This window comes from Mus pahari, chromosome 6 (genome assembly GCF_900095145.1).
Source record: "Mus pahari chromosome 6, PAHARI_EIJ_v1.1, whole genome shotgun sequence".
NCBI lineage: Eukaryota > Metazoa > Chordata > Mammalia > Rodentia > Muridae > Mus > Mus pahari.
In genome coordinates, this window is record NC_034595.1 from 75,788,928 (window position 1) to 75,806,273 (window position 17,346).

General features: G+C 47.0%; 1 protein-coding gene across 1 annotated transcript in view; it reads left to right on the top strand.

The window, feature by feature from the left end:
- Sf3a3 (splicing factor 3a subunit 3) overlaps positions 1-13,405 on the top strand; it is an 18,736-nt gene extending 5,331 nt beyond the window's left edge. Inside the window, exons 6-16 of the mRNA XM_029540395.1 lie at positions 1,724-1,826; positions 2,949-3,087; positions 3,902-3,970; positions 4,861-4,928; positions 5,176-5,283; positions 7,103-7,172; positions 8,036-8,200; positions 8,283-8,393; positions 9,427-9,517; positions 12,151-12,206; positions 13,156-13,405. Coding sequence (XP_029396255.1) covers positions 1,724-1,826; positions 2,949-3,087; positions 3,902-3,970; positions 4,861-4,928; positions 5,176-5,283; positions 7,103-7,172; positions 8,036-8,200; positions 8,283-8,393; positions 9,427-9,517; positions 12,151-12,206; positions 13,156-13,233 — 1,058 coding nt within the window. The 3' untranslated portion in view covers positions 13,234-13,405. The remainder of the gene's footprint in view (positions 1-1,723; positions 1,827-2,948; positions 3,088-3,901; positions 3,971-4,860; positions 4,929-5,175; positions 5,284-7,102; positions 7,173-8,035; positions 8,201-8,282; positions 8,394-9,426; positions 9,518-12,150; positions 12,207-13,155) is intronic.
- The last annotated feature ends 3,941 nt before the right edge of the window (positions 13,406-17,346 follow it).

Consider the following 17,346-nt stretch of genomic DNA (forward strand, 5'->3'; position numbering starts at 1 on the left):
AGATGTCAGGGATGGGGTGCTCCTGGGAGTGTGTGTAGAAGCCAGATGTCAGGGATGGGGTGCTCCTGGGAGTGTGTGTAGAAGCCAGATGTCAGCAGTGGTGTCTTTCTCCTTTGCTCTGCACCTTATTGTTCTTGGGTTTTGGTTTTTTAAGATGGTGTTTATAGGCCTGGCTGCCCTGGAACTCACTCTGTAGACCAGGCTGGCCTCAAACTCAAGAGATGAACCTACCTCTGCCTCCCGAGTGCTGGGACTAGTGCTACCACTGCCTGTCTTCTACCTTCTTAAAAAAATAGATTATTTTATGTACTTCTTTTTTAAGAGTGTTTTGCCTGCATGTTTCTGCACCATGTGTATGCCTGGTGCCCTTAGAGGCCAAAGAGGGAGCTAGATCCCCTGGAACTGTAGTTTCTTTACACATAACTGTGAGCCACCATATGGGTCCTGGGAACCTGGGTCTTCTGCAAGAGCATAAAGTGCTCTTACCAGTAAGGTCCTGCCACCTTATTTTTTGAGACAGGGTCCCTCACTAGACCTGGAGTTCATCCTTTCAACTATGCTGGCCGGCTAGTGATCCCCCAGGATCTCTGCCTGTCTATCACTGGGCTTCTGGGTATGTCCCACGTGTCCAGCTTTTACACGGAGGCTGAGGACGTGTCTTAGGTTCTTGTACTCACACTGTGAGCACTTGGTTCACAGAACCATCTCTCTGCACAAAGATAAATACCTCGTTTCTTTGTTTGTTTGCTTGTTTGTTTTCTGAGACAGGGTTTCTCTGTGTAGCCATGGCTATCTTGGAACTTACTATATAGACCAGTCTGGCTTTGAAATTAACAGAGTTCTGCCTGCCTCTGCCTTCTGAGTGCTGAGAATAACCGTATGTGCCACCACGCCTGGCACGTTTCTAAACACATAAATCCTTCCAGTGTTCTGTGTTAGGCACTCAGTATGACATATGTGAGACATGAGGTATCTGATCCTTCAGGTGTTGTTTGTTCAGTGACAAGGTTTAAAATGACAGTCTCGGGTCACTAGGAAGTTTAATAGTAAGTTCATAGGTGGGGCATGGTGGCACTCCTTTAACCAAAGCACTCAGGTGTTAGAGGCAGAAGCATCTCTGTGAAACCTTGTTTCAAAAGAAAAGGAAAAAGTTCCTGATGAGGAAATGTCCCCAAGTTCAGCTGTTAGCCTTGAAGCTCTGCAGGAAGGTACCTTGTCCTCGTCTGCACCTCCATATGTGGTTCAGAGATGCCCAATAAGTGCTGTGTGGATTAACACAGCAACCTTTCAAGACCTTATTTTAGAATGGCAAAAATCTTTAGGTGGGCCTGGCCCACCCTGAATATCCAACCCAGGTCTTATTAGGATTAATGTTTGTTAACTTGATCTTGTAGAGTCGGTTTCACGTTCGGCAATCTTGTACTCGCTTCAGTTACTTGCTTCAGTAGAATCAGATCCTTAGGGATTGTAAGGCAGGAAGGAAAGCCCTAATGTGAGCCAAGCCTCGATACTTGGTCAGAGAGCGCTCAATGTGGACCTTGATTTAAAAACAAAAGTATGTGTGTGGTGGCCTTCAAATATGGGGGTCCTCTCCTTCCATAGTGTGCGCCTCTGAAATACAACTCAGATCTTTGTGTTTGGTGGCAAGCACCTTTATCCCCTGAGCCATCTCCAGCCCTGACCTGACGTTTTGAAGGTGAGCTGACTTAGCCCCTGACTCTCTGATTTGCTTCCTCGTTTCAGAAGCTGGATTACATCACATACCTGTCCATCTTTGACCAGCTATTTGACATTCCTAAAGAAAGGAAGAACGCAGAGTACAAGAGGTAGGCACTCAGGCTCCGGGCACTCAGGCTCCGGGCACTCAGGCTCCGGGCACTCAGGCTCCGGGCACTCAGGCTCCGGGCACTCAGGTTCCGGGCACTCAGGCTCCGGGCCGTTTCATTTCGGATTTCATTGGGGGCTTGAGGTCAGGGTTGTGGCTCTCGTTGTCTGAATACTGGACATGAATGACTTTTGGGTTTATCAGAAGATAAGGATGCTGAGTGCTATGTCTTAGAAATATTTAGTAGGGCGTGGTGGCGCACGCCTTTAATCCCAGCACTCGGGAGGCAGAGGCAGGCAGATTTCTGAGTTCGAGGACAGCCAGGGCTACACAGAGAAACCCTATCTCGAAAAACTAAAAAAAAAAAAAAAGAAATATTTGTGATGCTGTCATGGTGATGCAAGCCTTTAACCCTAGCACTCCCAAGAGGAAAAGGGCAGGTGGGTCACTGAATTCAGCTGGTCTACATAGTGAGTTCCAAGTCATTCAGGGATACGTAATGAGACCCTGTTCAGAAGATAAACATTTGGGATGTTCTGGTTATGGACAGAGGTATTTATGGAAACATCTGGTCTTAACACATGCCTTCCTTAATTTTGTGTGATTTAGAAAGAAGTCTGTTTGGGGACCTCTGCGGTCTTGGAGTTTAATGGGGAAAGTTTCTAGGCTAAGTGATGTGCTTGGGTCAGTTATCAACCACACTTCTCATGAATGTTCCCCAAGCTTGGTCCTTCTCATGGTATGGTTACCTGACTCTCTTCAGTGAGTTAATTAAGACCTAGTATTTGGCATTAAATCTTGGATAAAAAGAGGTAGGGAAGGTCAGAATTTAAATAGTAGTTTGAAGAAAAAAATAAAACTCATTTAAAAATTAGTAGTGGGCTGGGAATATGGCTCAGGTACAGAGCAGCCATAGGCCTTCAGTTCTAATTCTGCAAGTACAAATGAGCAGGCGTGCTCTCGTGATACACACACACACACACACACACACACACGAATGGTATGAGTGTTACTTTACCAACTATTACTAGAAATTAAGTATGGTTTGCAGGGCATAGCAGTATGTCACAGGTCGAATTGCTTCCTTGCTACGATGGCTTCCTTGTTGCATGGTTCTCTGCAGATACCTGGAGATGCTGCTGGAGTACCTACAGGATTACACAGATAGAGTGAAGCCCCTTCAGGATCAGAATGAGCTCTTTGGGAAGATTCAGACTGACTTTGAGAAGAAGTGGGATAATGGCACCTTTCCTGGATGGCCGGTAAGCTTCAGTGAGGTTATCCATGCCAGGGAAGTGAACTCATTATTTTAATCCTGAGTCTCTGCTTCAAGACGTTGGATGACAGTCCTTCAGGAGCAGCTCCACCCTGATGCTGGATATTCTTTGTACATGTGAACAGGATTTGTCAGGACCCACTAGACATTGCTCGGGACCTAGGTTTTTTTTTTGGTTTTTCGAGACAAGGTTTCTCTCTATAGCCCTGGCTGTCCTGAAACTCACTCTGTAGATCAGGCTGGCCTCGAACTCAGAAATCTGCCTGCCTCTGCCTCCCGAGTGCTGGGATTAAAGGCGTGCGCCACCACGCCTGATGGGACCTAGGATTTTTAACAAACATCCTGATTGTTCTGTGACTCCTGACCAAAATCTGATCAGTTTGTATGATTAGAATCTATGTTTGCTTTTAAGAATTGTTTGTTTATTTTATTTACATGAGTACACTGTAGCTGTCTTCAGACATACCAGAAGAGGACATCAGATCCCATTTCAGATGGTTGTGAGCCACCATGTGGTTGCTGGGAATTAAACTCAGGAACTCTGGAAGAGCAGTCAGTGGTCTTAACCACTGAGCCATCTCTTCAGCCCAAATTTGTAGTTTTTACTTCTGTTGATAAACTTGAGCTTTCAGAAAGAAAACTAGCTGTCTGATACTTTTTTTCTCCACCTCTGTATGAATTGATCATTATTTGTAAATGTGATTAAAGAAAGGGACCAGACAGTCCTGGGAAGTTAGATAGCTCCTTTACCTTCATTCTTCTTATTAGCCTGGATCTTAATAAACTTCCTATTCCGCCAGAAAGAGACAAGCAGCGCCCTGACTCACGCGGGAGCCCATCTCGACCTCTCCGCATTCTCCTCCTGGGAGGTATGTTCTATGACACTAATGACACTCCTCTTGCTTGGCTGTCTTCCTTTCTGACGGTGGTGGCAGCCGTAAATGTATTGTGTAGGAGAGGGCATGTCTCTGCATGTGCCACAGTGCACATGTGGAGATGATGAGTTGTGGGAGCCGCTTCTCCCCTTCCACCGTCTGAGTCCTGGGGATCAAATCTTACTGTGACATCTCACTAGCCCTGGCCATCCTTCAGAGGGACTGCCTGCTCTCCTATATTCAGGATCTTAGACTTGTCACAATACCACTTCTGTGGGCAGGCGTGTACAAGGAATATGGAAAGATCACCTTTTAACATCTCTGAAACTAGATTCCAGAGATCTGTGATACGATATCATAGGGTTTAGAAAGTCAGAGGGCCGGGCGGTGGTGGCGCACGCCTTTAATCCCAGTACTTGGGAGACAGAGGCAGGCGGGATTTCTGAGGCCAGCCTGGCCTACAAAGTGAGTTCCAGGACAGCCAGAACTTTACAGAGAAACCCTGTCTCAAAAAAAAAAAAAGAAAATCAGAGGGAAGCTGAGGCAGGAAAATTGCTGTGAATTTGAGGCTAACTTTAGAGTAAGATCTGTCTCCAAACACAGTCAGTAATTCCAAAACAAGGAGCTAGAGACAAGAGTTCAGTTGGTGGGGTATTTGTCTAGCATGTGTGAGGTTCCGAGTTCAGTTCCCATCTCTGCAAAAAATACTGCTATGAATAGTCTTCCTACAGAGAGCCACTGAATGCTGCCTTCCCGGTTTGGCTGAATCTAGACGTGGCAGTAGTCAGTCTTTGGGAACTGAAAGCTAGGGTTGACTGTAGGATGTAGTCTTGCCTGGGGAGAAAGCTGATCGTGTTGTGTTGTAACTGATTTCTCTTTTCTAGGAGTTGGCATCCCTGGGTCTGGACAGGTTGAAATCTGCACTGTTGGCTTTGGGCCTGAAGTGTGGTGGGTAAGAACCTGGTTTTGCTATCAGAAATCCTAGTGACTGTGTGTTTAGATGATCCTCTAAGTGGCTCTGATTTTGTTTTTTGATTACCTCAAACTGAAAATCATTTTGTGCAGTGCATGGTGGTGAATGCCTTTAACCCCAATATTGAGAGGACAGGAAAGTCTGTGAGTCTGAGACCAGCCTGGTCTACAATAGTAAGTGTCTTTTAAAAAGAAAAAAAGATAATCTGTACCTCTTACCTCCTTAGGACCCTAGAAGAGCGAGCTCAGAGGCTCTTCAGCACCAAAGGAAAGTCTTTGGAGTCACTCGACACCTCTCTGTTTGCCAAAAATCCCAAGTCAAAGGGCACAAAAAGGTGAGTAGCTGATTCACTCCACTCTGGTTCTACATTTTTTCCCGTGGAGTCTGCTTTCTACTTCTTTTGCTTTACTTTCCCCTCTAAGACAGGCGCTCCCATAACTCAGCTTGGCCTCAGATGTGCTAGTATCTGGGCAGGACCTTCAGCTTCCCCCTTGGCAGTGACCCTTTTACCCCCAACTCCAAAAGGATGCTCTCGTAGGCATGTGATACCATGCCTGGGTTTGTGTGTTTGTTTTGTTTTGTTTTGCATTTTGTTGTTTTTTGAAATAGGGTCTCACTGTGTAGCTCTGGCTGTACTATGTAGACCAAACTGGCTTAAAACTCATAGACATCCACCTGCCTCTGTCTCCCCAGTGCTGGGATTAAAGGAGAGCACCATTAAACCCAGCTAATAATCACACTTTCTTTCTCTCTTTCTTTCTTTCTTTCTTTCTTTCTTTCTTTCTTTCTTTCTTTCTTTCTTTTTAAATAGAATTTTTTCTTTTATTGATTTAGATTATTGTCTCCTACAGTTTATCCTGATTATAGTTTGCCCTCCCTCTATCCCTCCTAGATCTTCCCACCTCTTCTCCCCTCCCCTTCAGTTTCACTCCCTTTCTGTCTCTTATGAGAGAAGAGTAGGTTTCTAAGAGATAACTGCCAAACAAAATAAACTATACTGAGGTGAAGCAAAAACTATGATAGTGAAGTTGGGCGTGGCAGCCCAACAGAAGGAAAGGAGTCCCAAGAGCAGACACAAGACTCAGAGACCCCCCTCATTCGCACAGTCAGGGGTCCCCTAAAAATCCTAAGCGGATAGCTGTACTATGTGCCAAGAGGACCTGGTGCAGCCCCATGCAGGCCCTGTGCGTGCTGCTTCAGTCTCTGAGCTCAGCCGCCCTGCTTTGTCGAGGACTCAGGGGGCCTTTGTTCTCCTGCTCTCCTGGCTCCCCTGGCTCATAGACTCTCTCTGCCTCTTCTTCATGGGGTTAGCTGAGCTAAGGGGAGGGATTGTTAGAGACCTCCCACTTAGCCTCTCTCTACAGAGTGTCTGCTGTGGGCTCTGCATCCGTTCCCTTCTGCTACAGGAGAAAGCTGTTCCCAGGAGGACTGGATGGCACTGGTCTAGGTCACCGGTCTAAGGGCACCCTGAGCTAGACTTTTTTCTCCTTTACTTTTACTAGTGGCCGCTGGATATATTTATGAGCTGCATACTTGCACAGGGTATTGGCTTTTGGTTTGCCTTTTTTTTTTTTCCCCTAATTTGATATAACAAGCCTGGAAAATGGTTGTTACTCTGATTTTTTTTGTTGTTGTTGTTTTTTCGAGACAGGGTTTCTCTGTGTAGTCCTGGCTGTCCTGGAACTCACTTTGTAGACCAGGCTGTCCTCGAACTCAGAAATCCGCCTGCCTCTGCCTCCCGAGTGCTGGGATTAAAGGCATGCGCCACCACGCCCGGCTCGTTACTCTGATTTTTGCAAGGACTTGGGGAATTGCCCAAACTGGCCTTCCTTGCAGTTGCAGAGCAGCTGAGTTAGGACTTTGTATCATTACTTGCTGTCAGGGCTTCCTATGTACTGCGTTCCTTTGTAAATTATAGTGGTACAGGACAGTTGAAGTGGTCTTAGCAGGTCATTCACTGTATACGAAAGTCCAGAGGAGACACCCTGGCTTCTAAGAGCTAAACTCAGGACGTAAGCAGAGGGGCTGCCTTGTGTGGCGTCGCTCCCTGCTTGAGACTGTCTTAATTTGGTCACACAGAAAGTGTTCCTGACAGAGAATAAAGCTTTAGGTGCAAAAAACCCTTAATTGATACAGTGTGTTTGTGTTCTCAGAGACACCGAGAGGAACAAAGACATTGCTTTCCTGGAAGCCCAGATCTATGAATATGTGGAGATTCTCGGGGTAAGTGCCTTTTCGAGCCTCGCTGCTGCTCCGGGTGGGATCCATAGGAAGGATCGATCTATCTATCTATCTATCTATCTATTTATTTTTATGTTCACATAAGGAAGTGGCAGTAAACTAGTTCACCTCAAAATGTGGTTCTCTTGAAGTCCTTGGCCCTTTGGGCTCCTGTTGTGTTGTTAGGTGATATTCCCAAGGCTGCTCAATTCCTACCAGGCCAGACATAGACAACAGACCCAACCCCGTCTCCCCTTACAGCCAAATCAAGAATACTGCAGCTCTTTGCTGAGCCTCAGGGGGTAACCCAAGAAGTAGGCACTCAAAAGGCAAGACAGAGGTGACTCAGCAGCACTTCAGGTGTGATGTACCGTGACACAGCAGTTTGCCAGAGTTGAAATTGTGAAGCCTAGCAAGACTAGAGGAGGGCCAATACCAAGGTGGCTGTGGATAATCTCCTCTTGTAGTCTCTTAGGAAGTACCAAGGGTAGCCCTTCATACCTTCCTCCTTGGTTTGAGGTACCATCTCTCCTGTTTCTGCTGCACTCGATGCTCCAGGCTAGTATGCCCATGAACTTCCAGGCGATTCTCCTGTCTCCGGCTCCCACGGTGCTGGGGGAGCACAGAGGTTGCCACTGCGGCTTGTTACATGGCTTCTCAGGCTTGAACTCAGTCATCAGGCTGCCTGGCAAGGACTTCTAAACTAAACTACCTGAGTCGCCTTGCTGATCTGACTTAGCCTTATTTTACAACCAAAACCTTATTTTTGGAAGTGCGGGGCCAGCAAGAATTAGAGGAACTGTCCCTTCATGTCCTGTACTAAGTGCTCTGACTTCATTTTGCTTTTTCTTTATGCCTCACCTCAGGAACAGCGACAGCTCACTCATGAAAATGTACAGCGCAAGCAAGCCAGGACAGGTGAGGAGCGGGAGGAGGAGGAGGAGGAGCAGATCAGTGAGAGCGAAAGTGAGGACGAAGAGAATGAGATCATTTACAACCCCAAGAACCTGCCACTGGGCTGGGACGGCAAGGTAAGCCTCTCAGGTCCCTCTGTCCTCGTCCATCGTGGGTGCACACCTGAGCTCGGAAAACTAATGAAGTCATTTCCTTTAGCCCATCCCCTACTGGCTGTACAAGCTCCACGGCCTGAATATTAACTACAACTGTGAGATCTGTGGGAACTACACCTACCGAGGGCCCAAGGCCTTCCAGCGGCACTTTGCGGTAAGGAGTTCAGAGCCAGTGCTCTTGGGAACTGAGTAGAAACACACCACTTTAGAAAGAGAAGACGGGAGCAGCCTGTGAGGGCCACTGGTGTCCAGAGCTGAAAGGCATCAGAGGCTCGTGTCAGCAGCTGTGGGCTGTGGGAGCCCTGGAGCCTGGGCTGCTCTCTGGAGCCGTGCTGCCACTCTGCTGTGGAACTTGGGTTTGGCTTTCCCATGCTTGATCTTGTATCTTTTCCTGCTGTTTTTCTGCAGCATCTTGGATCATTTCTGACTTTTGGTCATTTCTCTACATTGCTATTAAAGGGGGCTGGGCAAGTTTTGATTTTTTTTCAGCTTTAAATGGGCCCTTGCTTCTTTGCGGAAAAAGTAAACTAAGGTTTGATATTTACCAACCTGTTGTTGACTCGAGTAGTGTGTGAGTACCACCTCGTCGGTGGGCTCACCTTTGCTGCATTCTGCCCTTCACTTTTGGAGGACAGTTACATAATGGACAGACATTCCGTGTTAGACACGCATGGCAAGTGACGTGAGCTTCCCTCTCAGACCTGTTACCAGCTGCTCCCGGGGCCTTTCTCTGGGTCCCTGAGTGGCCTCTGAGCTTTTCTTAGCTGGGTGGGATGGTGTCCAAGGTAAGGCTAGCTTTCTCTAAGAGCTGAAGCTGTGGCTTCATCTCACTCTCCCTGCTCTCTCCATCCTGATACCTGCTCAGCAGTTTTCTCCTGAACCTCCAGAAGTGCCAGCCTGCCTTCACGGCCCTGCAGGGAATTCTGGGTTGTGCCAGCTTCTCTCTAACAACCAAGTGACGAGTCTCAGGCGAACCTCCCTGACACCACTAACTCTAGAGCCTGAAGTTTGTCCACCTGAGACAGCGCAGCGCTGCTTGGCAGTGTCAGCCTGCGTCAGTCACAGCCCGCTGTGTAGACACACCCCAGAAGGAGTGTTGCCTTTCCCTGGGGTAGGGTCTGTGGTGGAATGAAGTGGGTGCTGCCTCAGCCATCCTTGTTTCACGCTGTCCCTCTCCTTCCCTCCAGGAGTGGCGTCATGCTCATGGCATGAGGTGTTTGGGGATCCCAAACACTGCCCACTTTGCAAATGTGACACAGATCGAAGATGCTGTCTCCTGTAAGTAAGCTTGCCGACTATTCCCTAGCCAGACCTTAGTAGCCGCTCCTACAGCTTTCTTAATACCCTGCTCTCCCCAGGCCTAAGAGCAGGGCTTGTGGCTATAGAGAGCTAAGGCACACATATAATTACTGCATTTTTTAAGGGAGTGAGCAAGTCAACAGTACTGATTATATCTCCTTGAAAAGAACCCTATGCCGGGGTTAGAACAGGGCCATTATCCTGAATCTTAAGAGAGTGACAGCAGCGAAGGACTCATTGGAGGAAGGGCCAGGGGAATGTGTGCCAGGCGCTTCACCTTGTCTGGCAGCCTCTGCTTCTGACACCTTACTGCAGGCTCCTACTCCTCCTCATCCATCTCTCTGTTGAGTTTCACTTCATGTGAGCCAGACAGTTGGTTTTATTTATCACTGGGTTTTGTTTTGTTTTAGACAGGGTCTCACAATGTAGCTTGACTGTCCTAGAACTCACTCTGTAGACAGGGCTGGCCTCAAACTCAGAGTATGTGCTGCCGCCACCTAGCTCTCCATTTTATTATCTATGTGTGGTGCACTGCTTATGTGTGTCTATGTGCCTCATATACAAAGTCCCCTCGTACTAGAGTTACAGGCAGCTTTGAGCTGATATTTGGGTGCTAGAGGACCCTGGTCCTCTGGGAGAACAGCCAGTGCTCTTAACCACTGAACACTCTTCCGACATTTTCTCCACCTTAGTTTTTGAGATAAACTCTATTCTCAAACTTGGAGCCCATTGATTGATCCAGGCTGGCTGGCCAGTGAGCTCCAGAGTTCTGTCCCTCCCCTCCAGCATTAGGGCATAGACAATGTGCCTCACACTTGGCCGTTATGTGGGTACTAGAAACCTAGGCTTATATGGCTCTGCCTTCTGAGCCATTCCCCTGGAAGTTGTCCTTGTTTGAGAGATGGGATCTGACTGTAGCTCAGACTGTCCTGTAACTCACTTTGAACTGGTCATGGCCTCAATCTCCTCTGTGTCGGGATTACAGGTATGAGCCACCACACCGGCCCTAATTAACTTCCTGTTTTATTTTTCCTTTATGAGTTGATGATAGGAAATTAAGGCATAGTTAATAGAATGAATTGAAAATCTTCATTTCAAATGCTTTAAAAAAAAGTTTTTCTGAGCCAGGTGGTGGTGGAGGTGGCACACACCTTTAATCCCAGCATACAGGAGGCAGAGGCAGGCAGATCTCTGAGTTCTAGACCAGCATGGTCTGCAGAGTGAGTTCCAGGACAGCCAAGGCTACACAGAGAAACTATCTTGAAAACATTTTTTCTTATATTTCTTTACCATGTGTACCGTTTGTATGCGCTCACATCTATACATGGCCATGCACGCACATGTAGATCCTCTTCCATCATGTGTTGTAGGAATCAAACTCAGGTCATCATCACTCATGGGCAATTATGAATATTCAAAGATGCACACATGTATACATAGCCCATACACACACAAACAATGTTGGCTGTGTTTTAAGGCAGTCAGTGTAGATGGTAATATGGCTTAGTTTGCTTCCTATTACTATGATAAACATAACTAAAAACAACCTGGGAAGGAAAGGGTTTATTTGGCTTACACTTTCAGGTTACAGTCCATCACTGAGGGAAGTCAGGGTAGGAACTCAGGGCAGCGGCCATGGAAGAACACCCATTACAGGCTTGCTCACCACAGTTTGCTTAGCCTGCTTTCTTAAAACTTGCAGGACCAGCTGGGCGTGATGGTGCACGCCTTTAATCCCAGCACTTGGGAGGCAGAGGCAGGAGGATTTCTGAGTTCGAGACCAGCCTGGTCTACAAAGTGAGTTCCAGGACAGCCAGGGGTACACAGAGAAACCCTGTCTCGAAAAAACAAAAAACCTTGCAGGACCACCTGCCCAGGGGTGGCAGCACCCACAGTGAGCTGAGCCGTCCCGTGTCAGTCACTAGTCAAGAAAGTGCAGTACTTACAATCTGATGGGGTATTTTCTACTTGACATTCCTCCTTCCCAGGTAAAACTAACCAGGACAGAGGCTGAGCATGGAAACACGCCCCATTAATCCCAGATCTCAGGTGGCAGAGCAAGATCTCTGAGTTCCAGGCCAGCCTGAGCTCAAGGACAGCCAGGACTACACAGAGAAACCCTGTCTCAAAACACAAACCAAACCAACCCCTAAGCAGGACATGCATGCCTGATGCCTGCTCAGCTGTGATCCTGTTCATTTTATCCCAGTTTCTCTAGACTTTTGAGAGTGTTTCCTTTTTACTGTTGTAATTGTTTGTTTTGTTTTCGAGGCAGAGATATTCATTTAGCACGAACTGGCCTCAATCTCACTTTGTAGCCAAGGCTAGCTTTAAACTTCCTGATCCTTCTTCCTCTGTCTCCCAAAAGCTGAGGTTACAGGTGTCAACGTCATCCTGATTTCTAGGTCCTTATGAGAGTTTCTTTTACAGTAAAGTGAAATCATGACAAATATTTCAAGTTTTATCTCCAGGTGGTTCTAAATCAGAATTCCATTTGGGGGCTGGCAGTCACTAGGGGAACCTTCACGGAGTGGGGCGGTGAGGGTGAGAACGCGGTAATCCTGCACCAGTGGACTGTGGGCTCTAATGGCTGCTTATCTCTCATCCTGCAGTGTGGGCCAAGCTGAAACTGCAAAAGGCTTCAGAGCGGTGGCAGCCTGACACCGAGGTGGGTGCTAGTGTGAGGCATGTGAGGTGTGGCGTCAAGTGACAGCTTCCTCACCGTGCAGAGGAAATCCTCTCCACTAGCAAGTGTAATGAGACAGCGTCTACAGGGTGACTGTGAGCCTGCTATCGTGCATCTAAGTCTTTGTCATTAGGCAGTTCCCCACTGAGGCTGCTAGGATAAGGACGCCAGTCTCCTGGGCTACCCTGACAATTTCTAAAGAAGTCTTGTCACTCTTAGGTCTCTGAGGAGAGCATCAGGTCAGAGTGGGCATGTGTCCTTGTTGGTCTCGGCAGGTCTCAGAGGTGACTACCACACATTGAAGGAGTGGCAGTAACATCCTGGTCCTGTGGAGATTGTCAGTAGTCTCCTTTAATCTTTTTTTTTTTTTTAAGATTTATTTATTATTATATATAAGTACACTGTAGCTGTCTTCAGATGCGCCAGAAGAGGGCGTCAGATCTCATTACAGGTGGTTGTGAGCCACCATGTGGTTGGTATTTGAACTCAGGACCTTTGGAAGAGTAGTCAGTGCTCTTACCCGCTGAGCCATCTTGCCAGCCCCCAGTCTCCTTTATTCTGTCAATATTTCAGTTCTATTTTTTTGCGTCAAGAACACTTCAAGCTATAGTGTAGACCTGAAGCACAAGACTGGCCTCCCTGTCGACTCCTGCAGTGGCCTGTGGTTGAAAACCCAGGCTTGAGGACCATTTTACATACAGTGCTATGTTTGGTCAGCCCTTCCCTGCTGGGCTTCTTTGCCTCAAACACAGGGCGTTGCTTGAAAGACTATGTGGGGATAAGGGTGAGCCACAACTGGCGCCACTCTGGATATCTAGAAATAGCTTTGGTGCCCTCTTGGAGCTCTGGTTGAGAAAGCTATGTGAAGTTAACGCTGGTTTCCGGGAACCAGAGTTTGCTGTGGAACTAACAGAAAGCCATTCCTTTTCAGGAAGAGTATGAAGACTCCAGTGGAAATGTTGTGAACAAGAAGACATATGAGGATCTGAAAAGACAAGGGCTGCTCTAGTGCTTGGCCATGCCTGGGCTTCCCTGAGAAGCCTGAGAAAAGTTTTCCCAACCAAATGTTCTTAAAGACTTTTTTGCTATGTAGTACCTACCTTGTAGAAACCTTGCAGATTGCAGAGTTGAGATGTGTTTTATCTTTGTTTTATATTAAAAAGATCTGTGGGAAAATAAAACCAGCCCTTGTTCTTCATGTATTGTTTCTGAAACCCAGGTTTATGAAGTAACTTGGTCCTTTGTTTTTCTTTTGTTCTTTTAATATTTATTTATTTAATGTATGTGAATATACTGTTGCTGTCTTCGAACGTACCAGAAGAGGACATCTGATCCCATTACTGATGGTTGTGAGCTACTGTGCAATTGCTGGGATTTGAACTCAGGACCTCTGGAAGAGCAGTCAGTGCTCTTATCCTCTGAGCCATCTCTCCAGCCCCCATCCTTTTGTTCTTAATGCCTCCTAGCCTTGTTCTCACCAGCTTCCATTGTGGCTTAGATTTAGGAGGTAGTTATTACTGCCTATATATAATTCTGTGTATGTGTCTCACTGACAGCCCAAGCTACCAACTCCCGTCTATCCTGTCTCAGCCTCCTGTGTGCTGAGATTACAGATCTGTGCTGTTACACCGGGCATGTGTCAAGTAATTGAAACCCAACTTTTCTCCTCATCACCACCATTTCCCAAATGAGCATCATGCCAGCATGAACTCTGCCCCCAGTTGAGTCAGCCGTAGGTGTTCATACAAGAGAAAACAGGAGGGTGAGCCAGGCCCGAGGGCTTAAAGTGGCTTCAAGGTTTGCCTGTTTTATTTGCGTAAAGAAATTAGCTATAGTTGGCCTTAGTCCCAGCACCTGGAGACAGAGGCAGGTATCTGAGCCCAAAGCCAGTCAGGGTGACAAAGTGAGACACTGTCTTAAAAAATAAAATTAGCTGGTATAGTAGCAGAGACCTGTATTTGAAGCTTCCAGACAGCTCAGGCAAGAGGATGGCTGCAAAAAGGAGCTGTTCTGGGTTTCAGGAAGAACTAGGAAGCCATGTCCAACCTATGAGGACAGTCACTGAAGGTTGACTAAATAAAATTACCCAGAGCCCTCTTAGATGGTGACCCTAAGCTGGTTTGCTTTTCAGGCATTACTTTGAAGAACCCCAACTCTGGCGGGCCATCCTCCTCCATCTTCCTGTTGTCCTTGTCACACCCCTGGCAGCAAAGGTCTCACCGACTCTCTGAATTACATTACTCTGGCCAACCTAGTCTTTGTGTGACACCTTACACTTTGGCTCTGCCAGTCTTTAAGAGCTAGATGAGCAACCTCCCCTGGGCTTGTGCAGCAAGGAGCCCACAATCACATCTAATTGAATCAATTAGAAACTGATTGCTGGAAACCAGGCCAAGGTGAAGGGAGACGTTGCCATCTTGTGTGGGAGAGAGCGGAGCAAAGCCTTGGAATGGAAAAGGGGGAGCCCTGGGCTACCATCATAGCCCTACTGGGCTGTCAAGGAATGCTCCATTGCTTTGTAGCTGTCACATCCTGCTGAGCAGGTGCCTGAGACTCCAGAGTTAATGAGATGGAGGAGAGGTGGGATCAGAGCTTGAGGAGTCCCATGAATTATGCCAAAAATGCCTAGCAAGGAACCTGAGCTCACCTGTTGCAGCAAAGTCTGCTTCTTTTCATTGCTTATATTTCATACATTCAATTTTTTGGACTAAAATGAACTATTGTATTACCTGACTGTACACTCCTGGGTAGACATCCAGAGGACTCTTAAGAGGACGTCACAGAAATAATTTGCATATACATATTTATTGCAAAGATAGGGAATCAAAACTGCAAAAAACAGGGTATCAATCTGGATGTCTGGTAAAAGACAATAAAGAGAATGTATTACAGGCTGGAGAGATGGCTCAGTAGTTAAGAGCACTGACTGCTCTTCCAAAGGTCCTGAGTTCAAATCCCAGCAACCACAACCATCTGTAATGGGATCCAATGCCCTCTTCTGGTGTGTCTCAAGTGTACTCATATACATAAAATAAATAAATCTAAAACAAAAATATTTCAAATGCACAATGGAATTTTATTCAGTTGTAAAAGGACAAAATAGCATTCAGGGGCCAATGAGGTGACTCAGTACGTAAAGGCAAACATGAGTGGGTGTGGTGGTGCACACCTTTAGTGCCAGCACTTGAGAGGCAGAGGCAGGCAGAACTCTGAGACAGAGAAACCCTGTCTCAAAAAACAAAAATTAAAAAAAAAAATGAATGAAGTATATATGGATGAAATGATCACAAGGAAATCTTTGCTAACTAAAATTATCTATCTATACTTCTCTCTCTCTCTCTCTCTCTCTCTCTCTCTCTGAGACAGGGTTTCTCTGTGTACTCCTGGCTGTCCTGGAACTCACTTTATAGATCAGGCTGGCCTCAAACTCAGAAAGATCTGCTTGCCTCTGCCCCCTGAGTGCCAGAATTGAAGGTGTGCACTACCACTGCCCAAAATTCTTTTGAAAAATGGGTATTGCTATATACTAGGCACGACCAGGTTTGCAGAGCTTGAATTACGTGGTGGTGAGATAGTTGAAGCAGGAGCCCTAGGTGAGGAAGCTCAGATGCAATCTCCACAGGGATGTGGGGAAAATATATGGCTGATTCCACCAAGCCTTAAGCAACACATAACTGAGGCCAGGCAGAAACAGCAGAAGTCCCAGGAGGTGTCACCCTGAAGTCTGGACTTCATTAATGGAGTCCTCTGTAGAAACACATTTTCAGCTGTGCTCCCTGACCAAGTCGGGCCTTCTGCGTGCTAGGTGAGCTCTCTTCCTTTAAGCTGTACAGATTAAAGATTTTTTTCCTCCTTCCCTCTGTTTTCCTAGTACTTGCTATGATAACTGTTCCTTCCCTCCTCCCTTCAATAGCATCATCAGCATATGAACTCCAGGAGGTCCCTGACTGCTCTCTTCTGAGAGCCCTTCCCAGCTGTCAGGGACCAATCTAGTCAAATAGACACCTTTCCATTCCAGTGGGACTGGGCTATTGGTCCTCTGATCTGCCAGAACTGGCTTTATTTTCCCCTGATTACAGTGCACATATCAGCTGGGTTTCCTTCATTTGCATGTAGCTTCCGTGGGTCTCCAGGGACACCATGTCAGAGGATATTCCCCAAAGTGACAATAACCATGTTTTGTCTTAGCATTTTGTCAATGGCTTCATCCATGTCGTAAACAGAAGGTCCTTAGTGCCGGCTGTATTCCATCACCCTGGAAGATCTGCCCAACAGGCAGATCTGAGTGTGTGACAGAGGCACAGAAACCTTGGTGGTCCTGGGAGTGCTGGGGGCCAGGCTATGCTCCATTTTGCAGGCTTGTGCACAGTGGGAATGGGTCCCTTGCCATCTCCAGAAGTTTTCTACTCTGAAGGGGGAAGCTCAAGGCGGGGTTTAACAGGTACAGATTAAACCAGATCCTGTGGAGGCTGGGATCCCCAAACTCAGATCAGAGACATTCTGTCCTTGACCCACTGGGGTTTACCTTAGTGAGTAGGGAGGAATCTCCATCCCCCAAACTCTTGGATCTCAGGATAGAGTCTTCTAAGGCCCTTTGTGACCCCGAGTTTTCCTGGCCTGGGTTCCATTCCCTCAGTTTACCATCCTCCCCACAACCTCCGATGTTGGAGGCAAACGAATCCAGATTAGAGGCACCAGATACCTACTTCCTGTCCCTGCACCTGTTCCAATGCTGTCTCTATTCAGGCTTGAGATACTGCTATTGCCATGACAACATTTAATTCTCAGAGGGGCTGTTTCTAAAATGCGGGTCTCTTTTTTGCTTGTGTCTTTTTGTCCCTCTGACAGTATGACTTCCAGGGAGGAAATTGACTTCCTGGGACCTCTTATTCCTTCTAGACTGTCTCCCCAGCCTCAATTCATTCATCCTTATAATGCAACCATAAGAACCTCTGCAGCCTCTCCCGAGCTGCTCAGGACTGGAGCTCCACTCTCTCCAGGACTGTGGTACCTACCCCAAGGATGTCTATGGCCAATGGTTGCCACAGGACTGCTTTACTCCTAGGTATGCGTCCTTAGCTCTGAGATCCTGGCCTTGCTTGGACCCTGGGGCCATTCCTAG